General features: G+C 37.2%; 3 protein-coding genes across 3 annotated transcripts; 2 read left to right on the top strand and 1 right to left on the bottom strand.

Moving 5' to 3' along the window:
• Nucleotides 1-641: 641 nt before the first annotated feature.
• LOC127961539 (large neutral amino acids transporter small subunit 2) lies at nt 642-17,097 on the top strand. Its single transcript, XM_052560718.1, has 11 exons — nt 642-1,520; nt 6,517-6,721; nt 7,517-7,668; nt 11,141-11,266; nt 12,286-12,439; nt 12,722-12,845; nt 13,164-13,267; nt 13,504-13,600; nt 13,718-13,867; nt 14,153-14,330; nt 14,559-17,097. Exons 1-11 carry the CDS (start codon nt 1,376-1,378, stop codon nt 14,714-14,716), a joined length of 1,593 nt encoding a protein of 530 aa, XP_052416678.1. The 5' UTR covers nt 642-1,375; the 3' UTR covers nt 14,717-17,097.
• Nucleotides 17,098-18,021: 924 nt separating this feature from the next.
• On the bottom strand, nt 18,022-19,146 carry nedd8 (NEDD8 ubiquitin like modifier). The gene is made up of 4 exons (XM_052560720.1): nt 18,980-19,146; nt 18,656-18,703; nt 18,480-18,562; nt 18,022-18,395 (listed from the first exon to the last, which is right to left on the bottom strand). The coding sequence occupies exons 1-4, from the start codon at nt 18,995-18,997 to the stop codon at nt 18,275-18,277; spliced, it is 270 nt and encodes an 89-aa protein (XP_052416680.1). The 5' UTR covers nt 18,998-19,146; the 3' UTR covers nt 18,022-18,274.
• Nucleotides 19,147-19,428: 282 nt separating this feature from the next.
• Nucleotides 19,429-23,978, top strand: gmpr2 (guanosine monophosphate reductase 2). The gene is made up of 10 exons (XM_052560719.1): nt 19,429-19,558; nt 19,994-20,129; nt 20,312-20,431; nt 20,533-20,616; nt 20,710-20,883; nt 20,967-21,048; nt 21,137-21,243; nt 22,003-22,045; nt 22,233-22,392; nt 22,801-23,978. Exons 2-10 carry the CDS (start codon nt 20,043-20,045, stop codon nt 22,988-22,990), a joined length of 1,047 nt encoding a protein of 348 aa, XP_052416679.1. The 5' UTR covers nt 19,429-19,558; nt 19,994-20,042; the 3' UTR covers nt 22,991-23,978.
• The last annotated feature ends 2,619 nt before the right edge of the window (nt 23,979-26,597 follow it).

Here is a 26,597-nt window from a genome sequence, read left to right as displayed (position 1 = left end):
TACACACACACACACACACACACACACAGGGGTGTTTTTGTGTAAAGTGGGGACATCCCATAGGCGTAATGGTTTTTATACTGTACAAACTGTATATTCTATGGCCCTACACCAACCCTACTCCTAACCCTCACAGGAAACTTTGTGCATTTTTACTTTCTCAAAAAAACTCATTCTGTATGATTTATAAGCGTCTGGATAAAAGCGGCTGCTAAATGCATAAATTAAACTTTTAATTTAATTTAATTTAATATATAAACACATACACGCGAACTGCAATGGAAGGCGCACACGCCGTTGCTATGGTTACTTCCTGTTATGGTTACTACGTGAGTGGCAGGTGCGTTTAATCTTATTAATACGTGTAAGTTACATACACGCATTTGTAAAGCATTTTAAAGTCCCTCAGGCTTCCTTGTGAGACAGTATTATTCTGTAATATTTCCACCATGCTTCGGAAGCAAACACACTGAGATGTTTAGAAAGAAGCGAGAGAAGAAAGAAACCGTATGTTGTTTGGTTGAGGTAGGTCACATTCTTTACCGCGCTGTTCAACAGCTTGCCAGGGCTTATGAGGGAGGTGTGTGTAGCCCACAAAAACAAGATCAGTGAAGCGGGGGGGAAGGGGAGGAGGTGCGACTGTACTTACGGAGACAGGTTAGGAGGAGCCTGACAGGAGTAAATACTACAGACGGTGGAGGCTCTTAGGCCACTGGTGCTCTGGAGATCACCGGAGGCGCGAGCTGTTTTCAGCGCAGACATTCAACTAACGTTACCCAAAGGCGTTTAGAAGGAGTCCATGCCAAAACGATGCATGCTTTGTCTTTGAAAGCATTGAACGAGGAAGCACCAGCTATTTGATAGGTAACGTACAGGAAGAAGGAGACATTTATGAACAGGGTGTTCTCCTGCGTCGCGTTTTGGTTTAAACGGTATATTAAAACCTGGACAACCTTCACAGAGTGCAACAAACTGACTTTTTTTTTTTTAAGTAACGTTAGCGACTGGAGTATTATTGAAGTTTTTTTTATACGCTCGAAATTAGTGCTGTGTTTGGATTTTTAACGCAAGGAAAGGAAATTAACATTCAGTTGCATCGACAGTATCTTGCCTTATTTTAATTGTATTGTATAGCCATTCACGGTTTGTCGCACATCTTTTACTCTGCCACTACACGCAGTATTTATTGACCCATGCTTCAGAGCAGCCTCACGTTGATAAGAAAGGAGAGATAAAGGGCACATAGCATATTTTGGGCGAGATAGTATACGGGCTGTATATGTGTACATTAGAGTCTCTATCTGAGATCTGACCAGCGGTACGCGGCTCTAGCATCACCGCTCAACATCAAGGACTGAACATCTCAATTAGCAACATGACGGATGGACCGAGACAAAGAGGCAGCGCAGCCCCGAGCACCAGCGACGATGCAGCCGCAGACACGGCCAATGCCGCAGGACAGTCATCGGTGGCGCTGAAGAAGGAGATTGGTCTCGTCAGTGCTTGTGGCATTATTGTCGGTGAGTGTTCTGTTGTTCCTTTAAATAGGCTATATATTTCATAGGGGTTTTTGACGGATGTAGTAGCATTTGCTTGATTGGATAATGCTGAATGAAACTGAAATCTTCCAGTCTGCTTCTTTCTACCCCCAAACCTAACCCAGCCCATAATATATTCCTAAAATCAGTGGAAAATGATAGCTTATTGACAAGGGTGTTGAAGACCCTATCCCTGATTGTAAGACTAAAACAGATAATTCCTGAAATGTTAAATCTCAATTTTGATTGGTTGATTGGAATGCTGTTACAGTTGAACAAAAACTATAGATCATTCTCTTGTAGTGAACTATTTACAATGTAATGATAACAAACACGTACATATAATAGAAGAATATTATTTACTCAAGCAACAATGAAACTTTCAACAGATTTGGGAACTGAAATTTTTTGGGGATGTTGTGGCCTAGTGGTTAGAGAGTTTGACTCCTAACCCTAAGGTTGTGGGTTCGAATCTCAGGCCAGCAATACCACGACTGAGGTGCCCTTGAGCAAGGCACCGAGACCCAACTGCTCCCCAGGTGCCGCAACATAAATGGCTGACCACTGCTCCAGGTGTGTGTTCACGGCGTGTGTGTTCACTGTTGTGTGTGCACATTGGATGGGATAAATGCAGAGCACGAATTCAGAGTAAGGCTGTATGTCACATGTCACTTACTGTCACTAGCCTACCTTTGCAAAATAGGCGTGTGCTTTTTTTCAGAATTTAACATTATGGTTTAAAATACATATGAAACAAGAATTTTACATTTGCACCTGCCAAACCTTTGCCAAATTAGTGTTCTTTTATTAAAAACAAATGAATAAATAAAGTCAGTCAAGTCAGTCGGTCGGTGGCAGAGAATCCACAAAGTGAGTTGGAAGTGAAAACAGGAAATGTGACTGAACTTTTGTTAAATTGTTGGTTATTGTCGAGTATGTTGCAGAGCAATTCTCATTTATTTCTTTAGGCATGCAGCATTAAGCTATAATAATATATCTGATCTTATGATAGGAGTTGATGAAAAGTAAAACCAACCCAAAATAATCCCTACCCACTTTTTAACTAAAGCTATATATGATAATCCTCTTCAGCAATCTTGATCAGGTCACACATTCACATGCTCTCAGTCGCCCCACGTGAACATTATTATCAGGTGATTGCCACTTCGGATCCATCAAAGCTTTCATCAAGACTTTGTTCTTTGTGTGCTTCATTAAATTTATCAGAATACTTTATAACTGCTGCCATTCTCATCCTTATCAACCCCTTCAATGCGATATTGAACCCTCATTTACCTGGAAATAAAGCATGGACCTGAAAGTGAAATTTCTTTGGGTTTTGTTTAGCCCCAATTTTGGATATTGATTTTGCTGGATTATTAGAATGGAAACGAGTGTCAGGAACATAATTTTAGAAGAGGAAAGGTTAACAAATCTTCTGTAGTTGAATGAAAGAGTAAGAGATTGTGAAATGCTACAGATATCAGAAGTGCAATCTGGCCTCAAGTGTTGCAAAGAGATTGTTTTCGGATTCAGAACATCATACATCAAGCTGTATGTATGTCAGACTAGATCAACTCAATTAATCCTCCAGTAAGATGATTCAAATAAAATCAACATGAAAATCATTGTCATATATAATCAGCATTGAATATAATTGCATTGTGTGCTCTTCAAACAATAAAACTAAAAGTCTTGATCTTTACTGTCTTTCTCAGTTGCAGTTTGATGTAGAACCGAAAACCAGTGTTGATAGTATAGGGTTGAAATGAAACAAAGTTGAACCTATTCTATTTAATGAGAAGAGACAATGTTTTGTTCAAATGGCTTGCTTCATTTAACCCAGTCTCTGATTTTTATATGTGAATTTGTAAAAGGGAAACATCTGGCTAGCAAGGCTACAGACCCACAGAAACAGTTGGATCAATAGAGGCATGAAAGAAAATCAATAGGACAGTTGAGAAGGATTCACTTCAGCAATCATGAGAGCAAGAGTCATAAATAAATACATCACTGCACAATATATGAGCCATGACTCTGTACAGTGATTGACATGCAAATATGATAAGCTGATAGCAGTCAGTTCAATGTGGCCCCTTTGGCGCCACCATGTGCAGCTATAATGCATGTAGGCAATCAATGACCTAAATCCTGAACAAAGCTGCAGTCTTGTTAGCAAAATTTCACAGGCAAAAACCTTATTGTCTATTGTTAAAAGTGTAATGATATATGAAGCTTTCTGGTCATGCCAAATTCACATGACCAACTTAAACCATTGCGAAACCCATGTGAGGAAATCTTTTGCCCTCAAGTGAAATTCCTGATGTGTGGATTTGTTAAAATAACTGGATTTTGTCTGTGAAAATTGGCCAACAACTGCAGATGTGACGACACCTTAACAATGCTATAATAAATGTAGCACCATAATACCATATAAAACCATAACACAAAACAGTATTTTTTAAGCTGGTGCAGCTAAATTGCATGCATGTTCTACAGTAAAATGCCAAATGACACCTTTGTATAAAAGGGCTTTACACTGAAAGATGTGACTTCTATGTAGTGTTTGACAAGGCTTAGCACAGTATGATTAGATCAATGTGAGTGGATTGACAAACTAGAATGTTAAATCAGGAATTGCTGCTGTGTTGCCGGTGATGTTTGTGCGGTGAGCACTCACTAGGGAAGCAAAAGGATGCAGTATGAACAGGAAATCCATCCACATTTTTTTCCGCTTTAGTCAGCAAAACTTCTCAATCTACTAGTGTGCACAATAATCTATCAGCCCCTTTAAGGAACACATCTTAAAACGTGTTGATGTCCACATTTCACAGCTTCCATATAGTCAAATAATACTCTAGCTGGCTGAAACCAGATCAATCCCTACATGCTTTGGCAATAGTAAAAGATACCTCTGATTGTATAAAGTTGTGTAACTTGTACTTTGAGGTCATGGGACATGCTGAAATTTGTGATAATCATATCTTGACAGAGTTTTTTCACAACAGAGGTTAAAGGAGAGAACTGAAAAGGGAGTTCCAAAGACAGAAGCTGAATGATCCAGTCTAGTCATAAAGGTTTATGGATATTCTTTTAGATGAGATTATTCTGTGAATAAATCATGACAGCAGTGGTTACAGAAAAGAAGTCATCTGATTACTTGTTTACAGTGGCAATGTTTAGCAGACACTTTTATCCAAAGTGATTTACAGAATATAATTGCTGTGATATCCCGACTGGAAAACCAAGATTAGTTCCCTTACTTAAGGGCAAAGAGCTTTCCAGCTCACGCATACAGTACCTGAATTTCCACATAAAGCAGTTTGTGTAAAAAGCCCAGATACGTAGTAGGGAAGATTAAAGTATATACCACATTTATAGTCCATGTGCAAAAGGAAATAGTCACTCCACAGACTGACTCGCACATTAAATCGGCAGGTTTTGCTTAAGAAATCTTTTTACCTCTATCCATTTTGCCTGAGTCACATGGGAGTTTACCTTTGACATGGTTTAAGAGCACTTCACATGGATTTGGTGAAAATGCACCTTTTTAGAAAAGTGTGACTAGTTGTGTGTGTGTGCCTTTAATTGCAATGGATTAGTTGTTTTAAATTAGATCTTGTTTTGTTGTAGAAATGGTGGTTTACATTTGCAGCTTATGGCATTAATGCAATGAATGCAGAATTCATTATCTCATAAAGTGCAGTGACCTCAAAAAGTAGTTGGATGCTTAAAAGTGTATGAAAATCTTTGTATTGTATAACAAAATATCTAACCACCTGGAATTTATTTTATATGACAAACACTCTTTTTAAGTATCTCAGCTCGAGATGATTGAACAAGAATAGATATATTTCCCAGAATTAAGACTAAATGTATTGTCGCAATTTCTGGTTGTTTTGTCTGCGTATATATGGAAGTATAAGTGAAATTAATTCACACTTTGTTTGATATCTTTTGTATCTAATGAAATGAAATTTAGACATTTTTATAGTGAAAAAAGTGTCTAAATATGTTTGGGGTCAATATATGTATCACAAACAGCAATGGATCACACATTGGTGGTGTACTACTGCACTTAGTGCACACGTTTTTATAAAGCTAGACAAATACACACTCCCCCATGTATTTGCTGTGTGTACTCGCTCCATTAGTCACACTGAATACTAACTCAGCAAATTACAGTCTGCTCTCTGTGAATCGTTCTCACCACCTGCTCTCTCTCTCTGGATTCTCCCACCTCCTTGCTTCTCTCTTTTACTCTGCCTCACTGACATTTTCATTTCCTTTTAATTTATACACTGTCCTGCTTTTCTTCAGTTTTTTTTTTATATATCACCTATTTTCTCTTTAGTTTCTCTTTTGCTGATCTCAATATTTCCTAAAGTGTGTCACACTGTCATCTGATCAAGCCTTGCTATTATTTTATGGTGCATAAAAGTAGGGAAGTAATTGTATATTTATCAGCCAAAATTGGGAAAATATATGTGTCTGTCTATTTTCAGATTCAGATCATCATCTAGCACTAATTTAAAAAGATAAGAGATAGATTAGGACAAAAAAATCTATTAAAGAATGGTTTACCTTTAAGAGCACGCTGGAGTGAATTTCTGTGTGCACACAATTATAGTTTTGTGTATTACTGCATTATAATTTACTTTTTCCAGCAAAGTAGTGTAGATTTATAATATGGACCATAACATAAAAATAATTATTGACTTTAAAATGTATATCTAACACATTTCTACAAATACAAAATCTCTTTTTAAATCCTTACTCAAGATAAAGTCTATTTCATTCAAATGGCTTTTAAATTGGAGCACTTAAGTAGATTCAACCAGACATCCATTAGGCATAGGTCTGTTACACATCATCAGTGCTTTTTTGGAGTTCAAGGTGAGAATTGAAAGCTTATATAGTGAGATGGCAGGTCCAGTTTTTTCAGTGTTCTCAACGTCTTTGTTTTACTCTTTTACAGGTAATATTATTGGCTCCGGAATCTTTGTCAGCCCAAAGGGAGTACTGGAAAATGCCAGTTCAGTGGGCCTGGCCCTCATCGTATGGATCGTCACCGGTGTTATAACAGCGATCGGCGCACTCTGCTACGCTGAGCTGGGTGTTACTATCCCCAAATCTGGAGGCGACTACTCTTATGTCAAGGACATCTTTGGAGGGCTGGCAGGGTGAGGTTTTCAGCCACACACTGGTTTTAATATTAATTCCAGAGGCTACTTCTAAACAGTCAGAGTCCGAAGTCTATATTATTTCTAAAAGCTGTATCCACTGTATGACTTATTATTAGTAATGGAAACCTTAGTGTGTAAGGTCATGACAGTAAGTCAGAATAAGTCAAAAATTCAACTTCAAGAAAGTCATCACGGACAAAATATTTGTTGTTACTGTGGACTTTTGAAATTGTAATGGAATGTGCAATAAATATTACTATTTTCATGTAAAATCATAAAAAGCGGATAGCTGAAAACATTCTGAATGAATAGCTGCTTCTGTCCCCTCAAATGCCTGTAATCTCCTTTCACTGAGTAAGCACCATTATCTTTCATTATATTGTAATTAACTTGTTAACAGCATTAGGATTGCAGCTGTCAGGTGAAGTAGTTCTATCTGCCTTTAGAAATGTATTATTCCACTGATAGGCAGTAAGCAGTCAGTCAAACCTTACAGCCCTGGCTTTACTCGCATGCCAACAACCATTGCTTAGCACGGTGACTGCTCTAATGAATGATACTGCCAGTGAACAGCCATTAGCTGGTGACTCAGTCGTGACTCGATTTCACTCAGCAACCACAAATGATGGTGATAAAGGGAGTCTGTCCTAAGAATAAAGGTATTGCTATATGCAAATAGCACAATGCCGATCACTAGCTAAAAAGAATCATGTTATTACTATTATGTGTTTTTTCTTTATATCAAACTAAGTTAAGTAGTTTTTTTAACATCAGTGTTTTTTTGTGCTACAGGTTTCTGCGGTTGTGGATTGCTGTGTTGGTGATCTACCCCACTAATCAGGCGGTTATTGCTCTTACCTTCTCCAACTACGTCCTGCAGCCTCTGTTCCCCACCTGCTTCCCCCCAGAGAACGGTCTGCGTCTGCTTGCTGCCATCTGCTTGTGTGAGTACCAGAAGGAGAAACAAAAGGTCTCATTGTCCTGTTATTTAGGAATGTTAGGGATTTTGACATGCATATCAAAATGACTATTGATATTGCTATAAGTCCACCATTTAGAATTTAAAGCCTACTGTACCTAGTAAGCCTTGCCAATTCCTCGTCACCTGTCCTGGTAATGCAAATAATAAAATGCTATTAAGATACCATTAACACAATTATTATTTTCATTTTTTTCATGTTCATGGCTGATATTATAATACTGTACTTTAATAGAATCAATCATTTTAAAAGCAATAAGTAAATAAAAAAAAATTGTAGCACTTTATTTTACAGTCCTGTTCCACATGTACATACTATGTACTTATTATAGTAATTACAATAACTATGTAATAACTAGGTACTAACCCTGAACCTGCCCCTAAACCTAACCCTAACCCATGTAGTTACCTTGTATTACCAGAACTTTCTTTGATAAATACACTGTAAGTACACTATAAATACATGGAATTACACGTACTGTAAAATAAAGTGCAACCAAAAATTGCATTTTAAAGAGGATATGGCTTTGATGTGAAAATATTTTAAGGTTATCTGAATGTTTTGAAATTTATTTAGCATAAATCCTGCATTTTGAATACATTGTTTGATGTTGTTTACCTCCCAGATGCAACAACAACTTACACAATCACTATTTCCACATCTGCTCTTGATTCACTTGTTCACATTTGTATATTTTAGACATTTTTCTCTGATAGCGCATACACATGTTGCTGCCGGGAATGGGAACTTCATTGCATCCTCTTATGTTTGACCATAAGGTCAAATTAAGCTCAGGTGAAAAAACATTCAAAGCCAGGGCAAGAGAAACGGAGTTTGGGGACTGACAGAAAGAGCGAGATGAATTGATGTGTGAATGAAGAAGGCCGAGGGGTCTTATCCTGGGAGAGTGGACAGAAAGATTGTGGGAAAATGTGCAGAGGATAGAGAGGGATGAGAGTGAAAGAGAGAAGGATGTGTGAAGACGAATGGAATGATGATTTTCAAGGCGTCAAGAAGCCTTGAGCGTGGGCTTTCTGCAAACTTCACACGTGAGCTACAAATACTGCATGCTATATGTAGACAGACAAACAACAGAGACCCTATTAAAAGAGAGAGTGAGAGAGGTCAAGAGAAGATATTAAGTGATATTTTACCTTTCTTCAATAAGTTTACATTTTAAGAACATGTGCTTAGAACGTTTAGTTATTAATTTAATAACATTTCATAACCTTTGTCCTTTTATGAATCTGAGTCAGAATTATCTATTTAACTTTTGGCGTGTAAACCAGTAGAATCTCTTTGTCCAGTTTGTAGGGTAACAGAGCTGATCCAGCATTCATTGTGTAGGCTCTTAATGTAGGGGGACTGTATCAAGATCAAAGTGTTCTGATCGGAAGTTTTATTTTTTTACTGACCAGATGTGTTCAAGCTGTTCTGAAGCTTTTTTAAGAACAGCTGAAAGTTTAGCCTTTGTTTTGTTTAGAAAACGACAGGAAGTAGATGAAAGGGCAAAAGTGGACACTATGGCACAGTTTTATAGTATGTCCCTACTCTTGTACCCTACTGCTTTATACCGTTTTACCTCCTTAATGCCTTTTGTGTTTAGAACAGTACAGCAATTCTGAGAAAAGTTTGTCTTTAAGTGTGCGCACAGCTCTCTTTCAGAACCAGCCTAATGGCCTAAAAGCCACACTCTTTAGACAAACACTGTTAAAAAAAAGGTAGTCAGAAAAACTGCAATGTAAGACAGATCAATCCATTTTAAGTTGGGATGCTGTCGCAACTTCAAGACAGTCCAATTGGTTTTAAAACAGAGCCCATTGCGTTCAACAGGCTGTTGAATGAGAAACATTATTTAGCACGTTTGTACTTGCATCAAATCCAGGATATAAAGACGATAACTTGTTAGTAGAGAAATTCTGGCCTTTGTGTGTGTGTGTGTGTGTGTGACCTACACTGTAAGCAGCTTATTGCAGTAAGATTACTGTGGTCGTAGGAATGTTTCTGCATGCTTGCGTTAGCACTGTATACTATGTAGTGCAGACTTCACTACCTCAATTCTGTAAAGAAACAGTCTGTAACTTTCTTAGTCCTGTCTCTGCTTATTTTTCTTTACCAAAAGAGTTTCACAAACACCACCTTCTAAGACATCCAATCTAGTCCATTTCCCAGAATGCATTTCCCTTATCTCAAGACATGACTAGGCTCTGTCAAAGGCACATCATTGCTCTGTACAGCGAGGCAGTGTTGCTTTTACACAGAGATAAGACATAAGGATTACACCTCCTTGCCCAAAGTTTTGTAGTGTTTGGTTTGACTAGTTCCCTTCACATTAAATTAGGCAGGGTGTCGCTTTGCACTGTTAAGCTGTTTGTGTCCCATTATACAAATAGTAATTATCAAGGATTTTGTGTAACAAAATACACCACTCCACCTTACTTGCAGTTGACTTGCATTGTAATGTCAGCGACTGTCGTGACTAGACGCTGTTCCAGGTGTAAACAGTTTGACACTGAATGAGAGCCTGTAATTCTCATTGTTTGGCCACACTTTACACAGTCTCAATTCACACCCAGTTACACTAGTTTTGTACATAATTGCTCTATTGATAGGTTAATCAAATATACATAGAAATAATGGTCTGTTTAACTACCTATTTTGGTGGGAGATTTGAATTACTGCTTGTGTACAAGTATATCAATAGCATGTAAATTCAAAAGGACAAAGCTTAACTCTTATGTACAAATCATGAGGCAGCCTTTTTGCATGTCTTGCAAGTTCTCAAAAGTGCAAGACTCAAAGTTTACTTGCATGCTCAGGTTTCTTGCGTCCCTCTGGTTTTATGACCAAATATGTCTGTCACATGCCATCAGAAGACTATGCATGTGACCGTGAGCGTTATTTATTAGTTAACTTTTTCATCAGAAGTTTAAATAAGTAAAAATTTAAATGAATGCATAAGAAAACATATTTTACATGTTGTAACTATAACTTTTTGTCCTGATTTTTAATCACCTCTTAATTTCTCAAAAGCACAAACATTTCATGTAATCTCTTTAAAAAATGTTTTAAATAAAAACATCTGCTTAATCAGTAAATGTAAAGGTAAAATATCCTATTATCATTATTTTGTTCTACCTTTTTTAACCTTAATTCACATGTCTGTCTGTCTCAGATGTTGCGGTGCATTCAAATGTTTATACATGTATTAAAAAATGATCCTCAAGGTCTATTCTGAGCTTATCATTTGTGTATCATTTGATGAATTCCTCATAGCTGAAAGCATTATTTTATAATCCTTTGGCATACTAGACTTCTCAAACGGCAGGGCGCCATTAATCTCACCAAAGGCTCATAATGTGTGTGTGTGTGTGTGTGTGTGTGTGTGTGTGTGTGTGTGTTTCCAGCCTTGTAACCCCATGTCTTTGTGTTTCAGTGCTCCTGACTTGGGTGAATTGCGCTAGTGTGCGCTGGGCAACACGAGTACAGGATGTCTTCACTGCAGGGAAACTTCTGGCCCTCATTCTTATCATCATCATGGGCATAGTACAAATCTGCAAGGGTAGGCACCATATGCCTCATTATGTGTGTGTGCTTGTTATATATTACTGCCCATTCATGAAGGTCTGTGCTAAATGTCAGAGTGCACGCATGTGTACGTGTACGTGCTGAGCTTGTTCTTGTGTGTATGTTTGTAGAAGTGGGCATGTGTGACTCCCTTTCCTCTTGGGCACATTGCTTCATCTCTAGTAGCTCTGTAAAATCTCCAGAAAACTAAAAGCACAGCACTTCCCCTCTGTCTCGTTGTCTCAGCAGAAGTCACTGGGTTTAAACCATCTAATAAAAAATAACACTGATAATGCAGCCTTTACAGCTGATGCGTCAGAGAGGATTTAATAATGATCACACTGCATACGGTCTGTTAGCTCAGATGCTGACCTGATATTACTAGAGTGACAGATGTGATTCCACGCCAGATCTCTAAAAAAAACCTGGATTTGGGTTAGTTGGCACTGGCTTCTCTTTAATGTGGGTTTTCAGGGTCACATATATTCTCTCAGAGAGGGTTCAGAGAATACATGTGACCCAAAGATATGACCCTAGAAATGTGGAATTAATGCTATGGCTTAGGGAACAAAAAGATTGTAGGCTCGGAAAATCCAGCCCAAACCAGTTGTAAGTTTTGGAACATGGCAGCTGGTTTCTAACTGGTTCAGGCTGCTTTAGGTAGATTACTAGCTGGTGGGAATCTGTCAGAGATGGTAGACCATATTGATCACATGCACCTTTGCTCGTACCTAGTTTTTTAATAGTCCAAGATGGTCTCCCAGTTTAGCAAGGTTAATACAAGCTTGATCCAGCTGATTTTAGCTTGATTTACATAAACTTACTACAATCACAATGATATTTTGGTCCAGAGAACTTGACCTTCATTTGCTGTTTTTGTGATTACTTTAAGCTGTTTCAGGTGAAAGCTTTTCTAAAAATAGCTACGATAAACTAGCTAATAAACAAGGCATTTTGTAATGATTATCCCTTTTAAATATTTCATTCCTATTGTTCTCTTTCTTCTTTCTCCAGGCGAGTATTACTGGTTAGAGCCGGCCAATGCTTTTGAGCCGTTTCAAGAATATGATGTTGGTCTGATCGCTCTAGCATTTCTACAGGGGTCCTTTGCCTACGGTGGCTGGAATTTCCTCAATTATGTCACAGAGGAACTCGTCGACCCCTATGTGTAAGCCAATTCTCATCCAAAGAGCTTACAGTAATTTAACACAGTGTTCTCAATATTTAATTAGCATTAACAAGATACAAGTTTGTAATATCCAGCAGAGAACCACATAATGGATCAAGAGTTGGAATGGTGTGTAGTATATTAAACTGCACAAGTAGAAAATAGGATCACTGCATAATTTTACACAGTGCTCTGAAGTGGCATCTGGAATCTGCCAGTAGTTGAAATAATGCAGTGTAATTCTTCTGACTAATACCTTGTGTTTTTTATTTTTCCTTACAGGAACCTTCCCCGTGCTATTTTTATCTCCATTCCCCTTGTGACCTTTGTGTACGTTTTTGCTAACATTGCTTACGTCACTGCCATGAGCCCTCAGGAACTACTGGCTTCTAATGCTGTAGCAGTGGTGAGTGACCTGTGTCCATTCTTCCAACTCAGACACTACCAGATTGCAAACTTAATAACTGATTTGCTTTATGCAGATTCTTTGACATATCTACCAAAGTATCAATATTTAAAGTTCTATGATTGATACTTGGAATGAGCTTTTGATGCCATCCAGTATTCCATTCAAACAGATATATCAGACTCAAGAATCTTCTGCATTCAATTCTGATGACTTTCTTAATGCGACAGCACAGATATAATGGACATGTTAATGCATGTATTCGACATGTTAATGCTCTGCTTGTCTCTCCCTCACCGCTCTGTTGCTCTCTCCCAGACGTTTGGTGAGAAGCTTTTGGGAGTGATGTCATGGATCATGCCCATCTCTGTGGCCTTGTCCACATTTGGGGGGGTCAACGGCTCCCTCTTCACCTCCTCTCGGTCAGTCCCTCCCTCCATCCATCCATCCATTCATTAATCCACACATCATTCATACACAAGCGTCAATTATCTATCTATCTATCTGTCTATCTGTCTGTCTGTCTGTCTGTGTCTGTCTGTCTCTCTGTCTGTCTATCTATCTCGTTTCTGTCTCTCTGTGTCTTCACACACTCGCTCTAATGACTATACTAGCATCCTAAATAACAGTATTCTTGGGTCCTCCCCACATTGTTCAGGTTGTTCTTTGCGGGAGCACGTGAAGGTCATCTACCTAGCTTACTGGCTATGATTCATGTGAAGCGCTGCACCCCAATTCCAGCCCTTCTCTTCACCGTGAGTATTATATATACCCCCTTCTCCCTCTTCTTTATACCTCACTCTCACTTTTCTTGAGCATGAATAGTCTTCATGATGTTGTGACATCAAACACACTCTCTTGCTCTCTTGCAGTGCATCTCAACACTTCTGATGCTGTGCACCAGTGACATGTACACACTCATCAACTATGTGGGTTTCATCAACTACCTCTTCTACGGTGTGACTGTTGCGGGGCAGATCGTTCTGCGGGTTAAACAACCAGATATGCACCGGCCAATTAAAGTAAGTCCTAAAAATGACTAAGAGCCAGTGTTAACAAAAACAATGCATATTAGCAAGTTTTCGCTCATTGATTTCAGTAGTTGTTTACTTTTTGCAGAAGACTTACCATCTGTTATCGACCGGTTAATCTGTACAGCAAATGTATTTATATTGCTATAACCTTCGCATCATGTTAAGATTATTCAGTTCCAAGTATATATATATATATATATATATATATATATATATGTCCCATATAAGAGAATTCTTCCTTCTGACTGCTAACGTTACCTCTGCTACTCACAGATCAGTCTGGTGTGGCCTGTCATCTATCTGCTGTTCTGGGCCTTCCTGTTGATTTTCTCTCTGTACTCGGAGCCTGTGGTGTGTGGCATTGGCTTGGCCATCATGCTTACTGGAATCCCTGTCTATTTCTTGGGCGTGTACTGGGACAACAAACCACAGTGTTTCAATGCATTTGTTGGTAAGTTGAACACAGTTCAAAGATTAAATTGATAACATCACCATATTACGTCTGATGAGAAACCATGTACCTGACACTCTAGTAATTTATACTTTTATGCAGCAAAGATGCATTAAACTGATTTATAATGATATAAAAGATTTGTATTTCATGTATTTCTATTTATCAAAAAATCCTGAAAAGTTGTATAGTACTTAAACTGAATTCCTTTTTTGTGTGTGTTTTTAGACAAGATGACATACCTGGGTCAAAAGTTTTGTGTAGTGGTCTACCCAATGGAGGATGAGAAGAAAAACGAGGAGTCTGTAGAGGAGATTGAACTGAAGGAACAGTCGGTTCCACTGTCAGCTGAGGATGAGCAGACATCGAAATCAGCTGACTGCTGAGCAGACATATGGAGACACACTTATTCACTCACATACGGGCAGCCAGATTTATTCAGATAGACACTGGAAATGATTTTTCACATACCTCTGTATTTTTCCTTTTCATAAAGAGGGGGTTGCACTGGAGTGCAGTGGCTAAGCTCAGGAGACGAATGAACAGAGACTAGCTGCTCCACATGTCATGTGGTTCTGCTGTAGTCGTCTTATACAATGTTCTCCGTTCTCTCCAGTTTGCTAGTCTCTTAGCAACTGCTTTCTACTCCATTGGCTGTGCAACAGAATTACAACATTAAAATGTGGGATGACGTAAAGCTCTAGAATGTATTACTTATAAACAGTGGTTTGGAAGGGTCAGCATTTTTTGAAAAGACCTTTCTGAAATTCCGTTTCATTTATGCTAAAAATGCCAGAACACATCATGGCTTCGACTGAAATGGTGGCAGGGTTCATTTTATTTATTTATTTATTATTTAGTACATTCTAATGTTCTAATTCTTAACCCCTCTTTATTTTTTTTATTTTTATTAGTTATCTCCCAACACTCCCAGGAATAAATGTTTTTATAAGCCAAAGCTGTATTTTTATTTGACATTTTCTCATTTCAAGTGTATTTCATCCCACCAAAACACTCAGAAGCATTTCTTTTTATATATTTTGATATTTTTGATTGTCCTGTTCTAATCATATTCCTTTGTCATTATGATTTAAAAAAAAAACACATTATCTCTCTTTGTTGAAGGAAAGCTCTGGGATCTTTTTTAATCATCATATTTTTAAGGCATATATAAGAACCAATTGTGGTTGTTCAGAGTAGATTTCTACAAGGTTACTCTTGTACTGATACAATTTAAGCTCTTCTATTTGCCTTAAAACTTTTACATTAACGGTATAAAGTTATTATCACTGTTGAAGAGTATTTTTCTTTCTGATGTTTTTGAAGGTAAAAAGTGTTCAGTGAAAACTTAAAGAGGCCGTTGTGAAATGAAGTGTTGCAATGGTATCTTCATTCTGTGTGGACTTTACACAGAGAATATGGCTCCTGGAGCCACGGTCGTAACCCACAAGTTTGCTTTCATGCAGCTTAATTATTTCACAAGTATAAACACAAATATGTATTCAAAAGTGCAGAGCGTTTGGTTATACGTGGTTAAAAAAAAGAAAAAGAAAAGAAAAACAGTAGTGATGCATAGATAGTGTCTGTGATGTAGCTGAAAGCCTGTGAGAATGTAATAGTTTTTGTCCTGTCATTTATTATGTGAATATTCGAAAACTTGAAATCAGTTATGTCAGAAGAGCTTGTTAAATCAGTCTTATAATGCACAATATATTATAACTGTGATAGTAAATGTTAATGTAGGTGCAATACAAGGGACTAGAATCAATCGATCAAGCTAACAAAGTCTGGATGATTAAATGAATATACTAATAATTGAACTACACACTTTAATGGAGAGTCTTAAAGATAATTAATTTTCTAATAAAATTACTTCAGATATATTCATCTGTGTAAGTAAATAATATATGCTCAGTTCAAGAATACATGATTAAAGTGTTCAGTATGTATTTCACTTGTCCATACAAGCGTGTAAGGCTTTTTAGTGCTCACAGGGTCTTTTTATTGTGCCTCTGTATTGATGTCACACCTTTACCCACATGTGAAGACTATGGAAAAGTGCAAATTGTTATTTTTTATTATTATTTTTGCAGATCTGTAGTGTGTAGGCGCTGTATAAAAAGCAATATATATCAGTGTAATTCATTGCACATTCATTTTGCATGAGCTTTATCCCCCATAATCTTTAACCTTCATACTTAACACGAGAATCACTGCCTTTTGGTTCCTCTGTCAGGTAGCGAAGAGGTCTATAATCATCCATTATTGAACTGACTGCGTAAACTTATGTATCATCAAAGGTGCAGAGCATCTTTGGTTGACGTAAAGCTGCTCCTGAGCTGTGCCTCAGTATCCAGCACTGCCTACTGTGTGCTAAACACAAACACTATGTTTATTTTACATGGAAGCTGCGACTCTTGATTGTGCTGCAATATTTGGCTTTCCTTTCCACGCACACACTATCATACAGGTGATACCAAAAGCCATGCAAAATGAATTCTGTCATATATTTGATTGTCACATTTGTAACAAATGATTGATGTTAATATTTGGAATGTCATCACAAATAAAAATCGATACGAGAACGACTTTTATAGATTATATGTACAGTTTAAATTAAAGCATAAAGACCATAAAGCTCAAATGACCACTTACACATTACACAACGGGGGGTGAACTGTTTGTACCAGAGTCTTCTTGTTTACTATGTTTTGTATTTGTTTGAACAGTATATATTAAAATACAAATAAATCTATACGCTGAACAAGGGAAGGCTCGTTTCTTCAGTCTGATAGGAAAATCTGTGCTACACTGCCACCTACTGCAAGTTAGGAGAATTTCAGATTGGGGTCATATTCAATATTTTCACAGCTGTCACATCTGTTTAATAATGTAAAGGTTTTTCAACTCATTTATTTACCACATGGGTTGCGCGTTACGGTTTCTCTCCGTAAACTTTGGCTCATTTTGAAACAATCTTATTTTCTAACTATATGTGTAATTGTTTTATGGGACATCACAACTATAGTGCATGTCTGGAACATATAATTTTGTGCTTCAAAACCTAGCTATTGTGTCAGTAAATTGACCAGTCACCAAAATGAAAAGTTTTGTCATCATGTGGGCCATACTGGTCAAAATGTTTAGATTTTTGTTTGTTTTTTGGTAGACAATCGGGGGTTTTAAATGTTTAAATCTTTGTCATATACAAATGTACTTTTTGTTTTACTTTTTTGTTGACATTGTAAGTTTTGTCTAGCTGAATGCTTCGGTGTATCACACTGACATTTTTAGATGCAGTTTTTAACAGTAGATAAAAAATATGCAATACACCAAAAAATAATATGCATATTAATATATAATGTGTATGCAAAATATTTGGATGCATACATTTTTATTGGTGTGATATATGTAAACAAACTAAACATTTATAGATCTCAAATATATGTCTGACAGATTTTTCAAAATGTAAAGAATCAAATTGCATGAGATTTTAATTTCACAAAAAATCTGTAAGCCATGTGCATTTAGTTGTTGTGCAAATAGTAGAAAATGGCACTAGCTTTTTCTGCAGATGTAATAAAACTTGTTGTTTAAATGAATAGGTGCGAACATTTACTGATTGTTCAGAAATCTGACTTAAAAACTTGAAAACTCTTTAAATGACGAAAGAATAATCACTGTTACATGCTTTAATTGTTGCATCCATTTTTATTGACAAACTGATACTTCAGTTTTACCTTGATTTTGAACATGTCTTGTAAACGTAACAATGATGCTCTTAACAAATTAACAAGGAGTGGCATAAACAGGAAAAAGCTGATGGATATTCCAACAAACAAAGAATGCAGTGGCTACCACTCGTCATTCCAGATGGTTCAAATGGTTTCTGGTGACATGTGTGATCGAGTACATATCTAAGGTGGCTATGACAGGGCTGGCGGTTACACAGATGAGAGGAGGCTGCTGGGATGCTGGTGGACCCATCCACCTCTCAGTGCAAGAACCAGATGCAGCACAGAGCCACCCTGGATCTTGTAATCAGCTGCCGTTTTCTCATCATTCCTGAGGCGGAGAAGATTGAGGGTTTAGAATAAAACTACATAAATATTCAAGGGCATGATTTAATGTGTGCATAAAATGCATTACATCTGTTTTCCACTGTAGATAAGTCTCTGTTGCTGAGGTGGGATTCCCTCTTTCTCCTCCACTCTTTCTTTTATTCTCTCCACCTGAATAAAAAGGACGCATCGGTGCTCTTTACTGTCAACTAAGGGTTCTTCTGTTAACATTCACTGAAAATCATAAAGCATTTTATTTGGTACCTTGTCTGTGGGCTCGATGTCGATCTCGATTTCTTTGCCAGTGAGTGTCTATATCAACAATGACGACGATTAACGTTAATTCGTTTACGTTAGACATCAAATTTCACTCTGAATGGGTCTTTTTTTTAATATAATTTACATACCACCGTTTGTTATAATATTATCTATATGTATTTCATACTGTAGTAAAATGTTGTTTGGTGAGAAATGCCTTGCTGTATAAAATTAAATTATTACACTAGCTCAATCTAGAAGCATCCTGAAGAACCGGATGAGAACTGTACTGAATGAAAGAACTGCTCTTCGTACATTAACGTTACTTACCTTGACTTTAATTAGCATTGTGGCTTCGTCTGTTTTAGAAATACATGCAGGGAAATTGAATGCGAATGTAATTAGGCGATGGTGGAAGAAGTTCAGACACCTCTAAATCAAATTATTCCCACAACTTCACCACCGAGCTTCCTGCGTCACTGAAAAATAATTCCTACCGTTCTAAGCGTCTGTAGGAAACGTTCCGAGGGTCCGTGTGGAAAATAACGGCATTCGCTGACAGTTGAGGATATAGAACTAAGTAAAATTATTTAATTTATTTATAATTTATCATTTAAGTACACGTAGCTTACCGATCTAACTCTAAATAACAAATTATTTCACTTGAATTTAAACTGACCGGGAAAATTGTAATTTGCGACTTGTATTACGACAGTACGCTGCAAATCAATCGTTGACTGTAGTTTTTCGCTGAGCGTTTGAACTTGAATTTGAATGCAACCAGTCAGCATAAAGACTACACTACACGCGCTAAACATCCGCCCTTCTAAAACGACCGCCTCCAACTCGGAAACCGGTTTCATTTTCTGCCATACCGCCTTTAAAGGAGGTGCCCATCTGCAATTATAGGTAACGTTAGGGCAATATTTATTTTGTAGCCTGTATATATATAAGGACACGTGTAAAATTGTTTGTAATGAACAGAAAAAAATGTTGAGAAAAGAATCACAAGATGACAGAAAAACAGCACAATTATGATTTTGTGGCCTAGATTATCTGACAGCCAAGACATGTGCAGAACATAGAACCAGATGTGAAACATTTATGAGTCATTTTATAGTATTATTTTTTATGATGCATTGTTTTTCTCTTCTGTCTGAAATTGAATAAATAATTGGTATTCTGAAATGTGTAATCCTAGAGTTAAGAGTTTTTATATAATTATGAAAGAGGATGTTTCCTGTCTCACCCTTTATAACCCTCCCCTTCCTCCCTCCTCATCCTCTGCAGCTCTCATAACTGAAGGACGGAATGTTTTTCTTTCCTTGTCTTGTGTTTTCTCAGGCAGTGAGATACGGTTAGAGTCGTCTCAAGGTCATCCTCTTCAGCAGTCATGCCACGCATTGAAAATGATATCAAGCTCGACTTCAAGGACGTGCTGCTTCGACCTAAAAGAAGCACTCTCAAATCTCGCAGTGAGGTTAGTAACTCTAAGCATGCGTTTATTTGCATTCTAGATATCATATAGATAGAGGATTAGTTTGGTCTGTGGCCTCAGTTTAATTTATGTTTCATTGCACCCAGACATGTTGTGCAATGTCAACTACATTTTAGGTTCACTTTCATTACTTTTCGCACTCTTCTGTCCTTCATCTGTTTCAGGTGGATCTCATGCGCAGTTTTACATTCAGAAATTCAAAGGGAAGTTACCGTGGCATTCCCATTATAGCCGCCAACATGGACACCGTGGGGACTTTTGAAATGGCCTCAGTCTTACATCAGGTGTGAATGAAATCTACTCCAATTTCACTAAATTATATGATTTTTTGTGCTCTTTTAAACAGACTGCAGGTTATATGAATTATTGTATTTTTTTGTCATAGTTTACTCTCTTTACGGCCATCCATAAGCATTATTGTGTGGATGACTGGAAGGAGTTTGCATCCAAACACCCAGAATGCTTACAGGTGAGCAACATCTTTGCTAGAATATAAATCTACACAAAAATCTGAAGACTATTTATATTTCAATTATTCGTGGTGCTGTCTTTGTTTCTCCAGAGTGTAGCGGTCAGCTCGGGGACCAGTGATGGGGACTTTGAGAAACTGGGGGCCATTCTGTCCGCTGTACCTCAGATTCAGTACATATGTGTGGACGTGGCCAATGGCTACTCTGAACACTTTGTCAACTTCGTGAAAGACGTGAGGCAGAAGTTCCCTTCACACACGATCATGGTCAGTTACCCAACAACAGATCAACATTTCATTGACATTGTGACAGTCATCTTAATATTTTGAAATCCATTTGAATGTTGTAGGCTGGTAATGTGGTCACAGGAGAGATGGTCGAAGAGCTGATTCTTGCTGGTGCTGACATCATAAAAGTGGGCATTGGACCAGGTGACATCATCAGTTGTCTGTTGCCACTGTTTCGGATGGTGTTCTTATTCATATTACACCAGTTTCACACATATGTTCATGTGTGCAGGATCTGTGTGCACCACTCGTAAGAAGACCGGTGTGGGTTATCCTCAGCTGAGCGCAGTCATCGAGTGTGCTGATGCTGCACACGGCCTGGGTGGACACATTATATCTGTGAGAGTTCTTACATTAACCCTATAAAGCCATACATTACACTAATTCTATAGCCTCTAAATCATCAATATGAAAAGCCTGTTACACATAGTCTAGTACAAGCCTTCTGTCCTCTGATTGGTAGCCTCTGACTGAATAATTCTACAGCCATCTTCAGGATGTGTTATGAAGTAAACATAAGAATAAGCATAATATTGTTCTTAATATTTAAAGATGAGCGTTTATTGGACTGAAGCAGCTTAAGTTTACTTGGTTTTCCATATATTATGTTTTAGAAATGTCATGTTAAAATGTAGGTGTCAAGTATGATACAAGAAGAATGTTTTATTTTATTTATTATTATTTATTTATTTTATTATGTTTTATTTATCATCTTTTGATCAGAAAACTAAGCTTTTAAATGTAATTTACTATATCTTATTATTATTTTGAAATATAGTGACAACTGATATTTATTTGCATTTTATGTTGGGGTCTCTTACACTGTTTTTCATAAAAGCCTGGTGTATTAAATATATATATATATATATATATATATATATATATATATATATATATATATATATATATTTGTATATATTTAATACAAATATTATTAAAAAAATTTATTAATTTGAAAGTTTAATAAACTTTTCCTGACATTATGTCAGGCTTTATAGAGTTAACAGTGAAGAGTAACAGACCATGCTGCCTGTGTGCTTTGTTAACATATGAGCTTTGATCATGTATTTGTGGGATCTGTTTTTCGTCTCGCTGTAGGATGGGGGATGCACCTGCCCAGGCGACGTCTCCAAAGCATTTGGTGAGTTTTGGTAACAATGCATTGTAATAACACCATAAAACAAGAAAGCAAGACATTTCAGTAGCCAAAAATGTTGGATTCAGACATTACTTGTTGCCTTACTACCTTTGAATGCCACACTTTTTAGATGTTGCTCACAGCCAGTGTCACATTAGGGTTGTATTTGATCGACTAAACTGTGTGACAGGAGCTGGAGCTGACTTTGTGATGCTGGGAGGAATGCTTGCGGGTCATTCTGAGAGTGCGGGTGAAATCATAGAGAAAAACGGCAAGAAGTACAAACTGTTCTACGGCATGAGCTCAGACACGGCCATGAAGAAGCACGCAGGAGGTGTAGCAGAGTACAGGTAAGATCACGAGAAACGCTCTCGTGCTGGAGCCTGTGGGTTGTTTTATCTGGTGGTTTGTAAACTACATCACACAAATATTATTTGGTAAATTAGCAGTCAAGTTATCATTAAATAGCACTTTATAAAATACAGATTGCAGCAATGCATTTTAATAGTAATATACAAGAAAATAACAGAATCAATGCTGCAGATTTCTCCAAATATGATTTAAATTCTGCTGTAAGATGTTTTAAAAAGACAGTAGCATTCATCTCAAATCATTTATAGTATCAGAAGTCAGTCCTCATGATTAAATCGAATAGATAGTTTGATTTACAACTGCAATTTGATTAAAAAATATAACATTTTTGGACTTTTACCACTCTTGAGTTGATTAATATTTATTGTAACTTTTTTCATTTTCAGGGCGTCGGAGGGTAAAACGGTTGAAGTGCCTTTCAGAGGGCCTGTGGAGGGGACGGTGAGAGATGTCCTGGGTGGAGTTCGTTCCACCTGCACATACGTGGGTGCTGCTAAGCTTAAAGAGTTGAGTCGTCGTACCACCTTCATTAGGGTGACCCAACAGCTCAACACAGTATTTGGTAATGACAATTAAGCCAGTTTAACCAGGTCCATATTAGGCCAAATTATTGCCAAATCCGTGCAGCGGTCATTTTATTCTCTCTGCAGTCAGATGCACACATGCATATTCACTCACAAACACACATATACCTCACATCATCATTTAGTGTTATAACGAGTATTTATGGGCTCGCACAAAAGCTTTTGAAATCAAAGGCTTTCCCCAGATGCTGTATTAAGGCCTAAAGCAACTGCATGAATTTCAAATTATTATTTATCACTATTTGAAAACTTCTAATTTCGGAACTAACTGTTGAGTTTTTAAAGACACTGTAATACCAACTTCTTACATTTTAGTCTTATACTATATTGTAGTAACAGATGAGAACATACATTTAATTTAACTTATTACATTGTACTGATAGTATGTTTATGCAGTTGATGTTTTAGTTCATAAGCTTAAAATCTTGAGTTTGTTTTCTGTTCATTTGTCTAAACAACCTCTGTTAGAGCCATATATTTTATCCAGAAAATGCGGGTACAATTTTAGACTTTGTTGTAGATTTTATCTCAACGTCTATGCCTAATGTCTTATATTTATATGAGATTTTCTGATAACATTATGATTTCTCATTCTGTTTTATGGACCAACGCAGATCCTTGAAAGGATTATTAAAATATTACTGTTATACAATATGCTTAAGACCTCCATTATGATTATGAACAACCATTATATTATAAAGAATATATTTGAAGACCATGATGAAAGGGTATTTTGTTAACCCTTTTAATGGATTCTCCTGTGATTGTATGTACCGAAAGCGGTCATATTACACAATCTTTTCACATCAGTTACTATAAAAGTATATGCATGGTTTTATGCATTTTCTACTTGACTCTTAATTAACCTTAATACTTTTGACATTCCATCGCTGTTTGTGCTCTTATTGATTGTAATTTAAAGTTGCTGCTGGGGTCGATATGAATGAGTGTTGAAGAAATAAAATTTTCCCCACGGAAAACCATATGGTCATATCTTTATTACATGCTGTTAAATAAATTTTTATATTTATATTTTACAGAAGTTCAGTTATTTCAGAGGTAAATTGTTATAATATCATATCCCTGTATTGTATTGTGAAAATAAATAATTTTAAGCATCTCTAAAGAATGACTTGTGCAGTTTGCTTTGTAGGTACATAATGTTTAATTTATTTAGCAAAGGAAGTATTTGTGTATAATATGAATACAAATAAATATGTTTGTGATTATTAAGCCTTTGTTTGTCAAGGTTGGTGTGAACCTTCTTTTATTATGCTTAAGGTTTATGAGCCATAATTTATGCACAACACATCAGATACATAAAATGCAAATACAAATCGGATTCAAATGATTCCATAAACGTAATAGTAATGACTTTATGAATTTCTTCACTGATAAAATAGATAACATCAGAAATACAATAACAAATATAGATTCTATAGTGTCTAATACTTCAGTTTCATCCATCGTACCCAAAGATAAACTGCAGTGCTTTACAACTATAGGACAGGACGAGCTAAATAAGCTTATCACTGCATCTAAACCAACAACATGTTCATTAGATCCTGTACCCACGTAATTACTGAACGAGTTGTTACCTGTAGCAGAAGAACCACTTCTCAATGTTATTAACTCATTGTTATTTTTAGGTCACGCCCCAAAAACATTCAAGCTGGCAGTTATTAAACCTCTTATTAAGAAACCACAACTAGATCCTAGTGAACAATTTCATATCTTCCATTTTTGTCTATAATTTTAGAAAAATGCTAAATTGTGCTCCTTCCTGGAAAAATAAGATCTGTATGAAGAATTTCAGTCATGTTTCAGGCCCCACCATAGCACAGAAACTGCACTTTTTAAAATGACAAATGACTTGCTTCTTGAGTAAGATCAAGGCTGCATCTCATTGCTAGTTTTACTTGATCTCAGTGTTGCGTTTGACACTATACAGGTCCTTCTCAAAAAAATAGCATATTGTGATAACAGTTCATTATTTTCCATAATGTAATGATACAAATTAAACTTTCATATATTTTAGATTCATTGCACACCAACTGAAATATTTCAGGTCTTTTATTGTTTTAATACTGATGATTTAGGCATACAGCTCATGAAAACCCAAAATACCTATCTCAAGAAATTAGCCTATTTCATCTGACCAATAAAAGAAAAGTGTTTTTAATACAAAAAAAGTCAACCTTCAAATAATTATGTTCAGTTATGCACTCAATACTTGGTCGGGAATCCTTTTGCAGAAATGACTGCTTCAATGCGGCGTGGCATGGAGGCAATCAGCCTGTGGCACTGCTGAGGTGTTATGGAGGCCCAGGATGCTTCGATAGCGGCCTTAAGCTCATCCAGAGTGTTGGGTCTTGCGTCTCTCAACTTTCTCTTCACAATATCCCACAGATTCTCTATGGGGTTCAGGTCAGGAGAGTTGGCAGGCCAATTCAGCACAGTAATACCATGTGTCAGTAAACCATTTACCAGTGGTTTTGGCACTGTGAGCAGATGCCAGGTCGTGCTGAAAAACGAAATCTTCATCTCCATAAAGCTTTTCAGCAGATGGAAGCATGAAGTGCTCCAAAATCTCCTGATAACTAGCTGCATTGACCCTGCCCTTGATAAAACACAGTGGACCAACACCAGCAGCTGACATGGCACCCCAGACCATCACTGACTGTGGGTACTTGACACTGGACTTCAGGCATTTTGGCATTTCCTTCTCCCCAGTCTTCCTCCAGACTCTGGCACCTTGATTTCCGAATGACATGAAAAATTAGCTTTCATCCGAAAAAAATACTTTGGACCACTGAGCAACAGTCCAGTGCTGCTTCTCTGTAGCACATTTCCTGCACACGCCTGTGCACGGTGGCTCTGGATGTTTCTACTCCAGACTCAGTCTACTGCTTCCGCAGGTCCCCCAAGGTCTGGAATTGGTCCCTCTCCACAATCTTCCTCAGGGTTCCGGTCACCTCTTCTCGTTGTGCAGCGTTTTTTGCCACACTTTTTCCTTCCCACAGACTTCCCACTGAGGTGCCTTGATACAGCACTCTGGGAACAGCCTATTCGTCCAGAAATTTCTTTCTGTGTCTTACCCTCTCGCTTGAGGGTGTCAGTGATGGCCTTCTGGACAGCCGTCAGGTCGGAAGTCTTACCCATGATTGCGGTTTTGAGTAATGAACCAGGCTGGGAGTTTTTAAAAGCTTTAGGAATCTTTTGCAGGTGTTTAGAGTTAATTAGTTGATTCAGATGATTAGGTTAATAGCTCTTTTAGAGAACCTTTTCATGATATGCTAATTTTTTGAGATAGGAATTTTGGGTTTTCATGAGCTGTATGCCAAAATCATCAGTATTAAAACAATAAAAGACCTGAAATATTATAGTTGGTGTGCAATGAATCTAAAATATATGACAGTTTAATTTGTATCATTACATTATGGAAAATAATGAACTGTTATCACAATATGCAAATTTTTTGAGAAGGACCTGTAGATCATGACATACTCATAGATCGATTACAAAACTATACAGGTATTTAAGGGCAGGCTTTAAGATGGTTTAGATCCTACCTGTCCGATCCCTACCACTTTGTTTAT

This window comes from Carassius gibelio, chromosome B7 (assembly GCF_023724105.1).
Source record: "Carassius gibelio isolate Cgi1373 ecotype wild population from Czech Republic chromosome B7, carGib1.2-hapl.c, whole genome shotgun sequence".
In the NCBI taxonomy this organism is placed as follows: domain Eukaryota; kingdom Metazoa; phylum Chordata; class Actinopteri; order Cypriniformes; family Cyprinidae; genus Carassius; species Carassius gibelio.
This window is presented reverse-complemented; position numbering and strand designations above follow the sequence as displayed.

Bases quoted from the DNA above. Each gene is read 5' to 3' on its own strand.
- gmpr2 (XM_052560719.1), top strand. From the start codon at position 20,043: ATGCCACGCATTGAAAATGATATCAAGCTCGACTTCAAGGACGTGCTG. The intron at 20,130-20,311 runs GTTAGTAACTCT...CATCTGTTTCAG, and splicing joins CTCTCAAATCTCGCAGTGAG to GTGGATCTCATGCGCAGTTT. The intron at 20,884-20,966 runs GTCAGTTACCCA...TGAATGTTGTAG, and splicing joins TCCCTTCACACACGATCATG to GCTGGTAATGTGGTCACAGG.
- LOC127961539 (XM_052560718.1), top strand. From the start codon at position 1,376: ATGACGGATGGACCGAGACAAAGAGGCAGCGCAGCCCCGAGCACCAGC. The intron at 1,521-6,516 runs GTGAGTGTTCTG...ACTCTTTTACAG, and splicing joins TGCTTGTGGCATTATTGTCG to GTAATATTATTGGCTCCGGA. The intron at 7,669-11,140 runs GTGAGTACCAGA...TTTGTGTTTCAG, and splicing joins GCTTGCTGCCATCTGCTTGT to TGCTCCTGACTTGGGTGAAT.
- nedd8 (XM_052560720.1), bottom strand. The intron at 18,563-18,655 runs GTACCAAATAAA...CTTTTTATTCAG, and splicing joins ACATCGAGCCCACAGACAAG to GTGGAGAGAATAAAAGAAAG. The intron at 18,396-18,479 runs GTAATGCATTTT...TCTCCGCCTCAG, and splicing joins ATCTACAGTGGAAAACAGAT to GAATGATGAGAAAACGGCAG.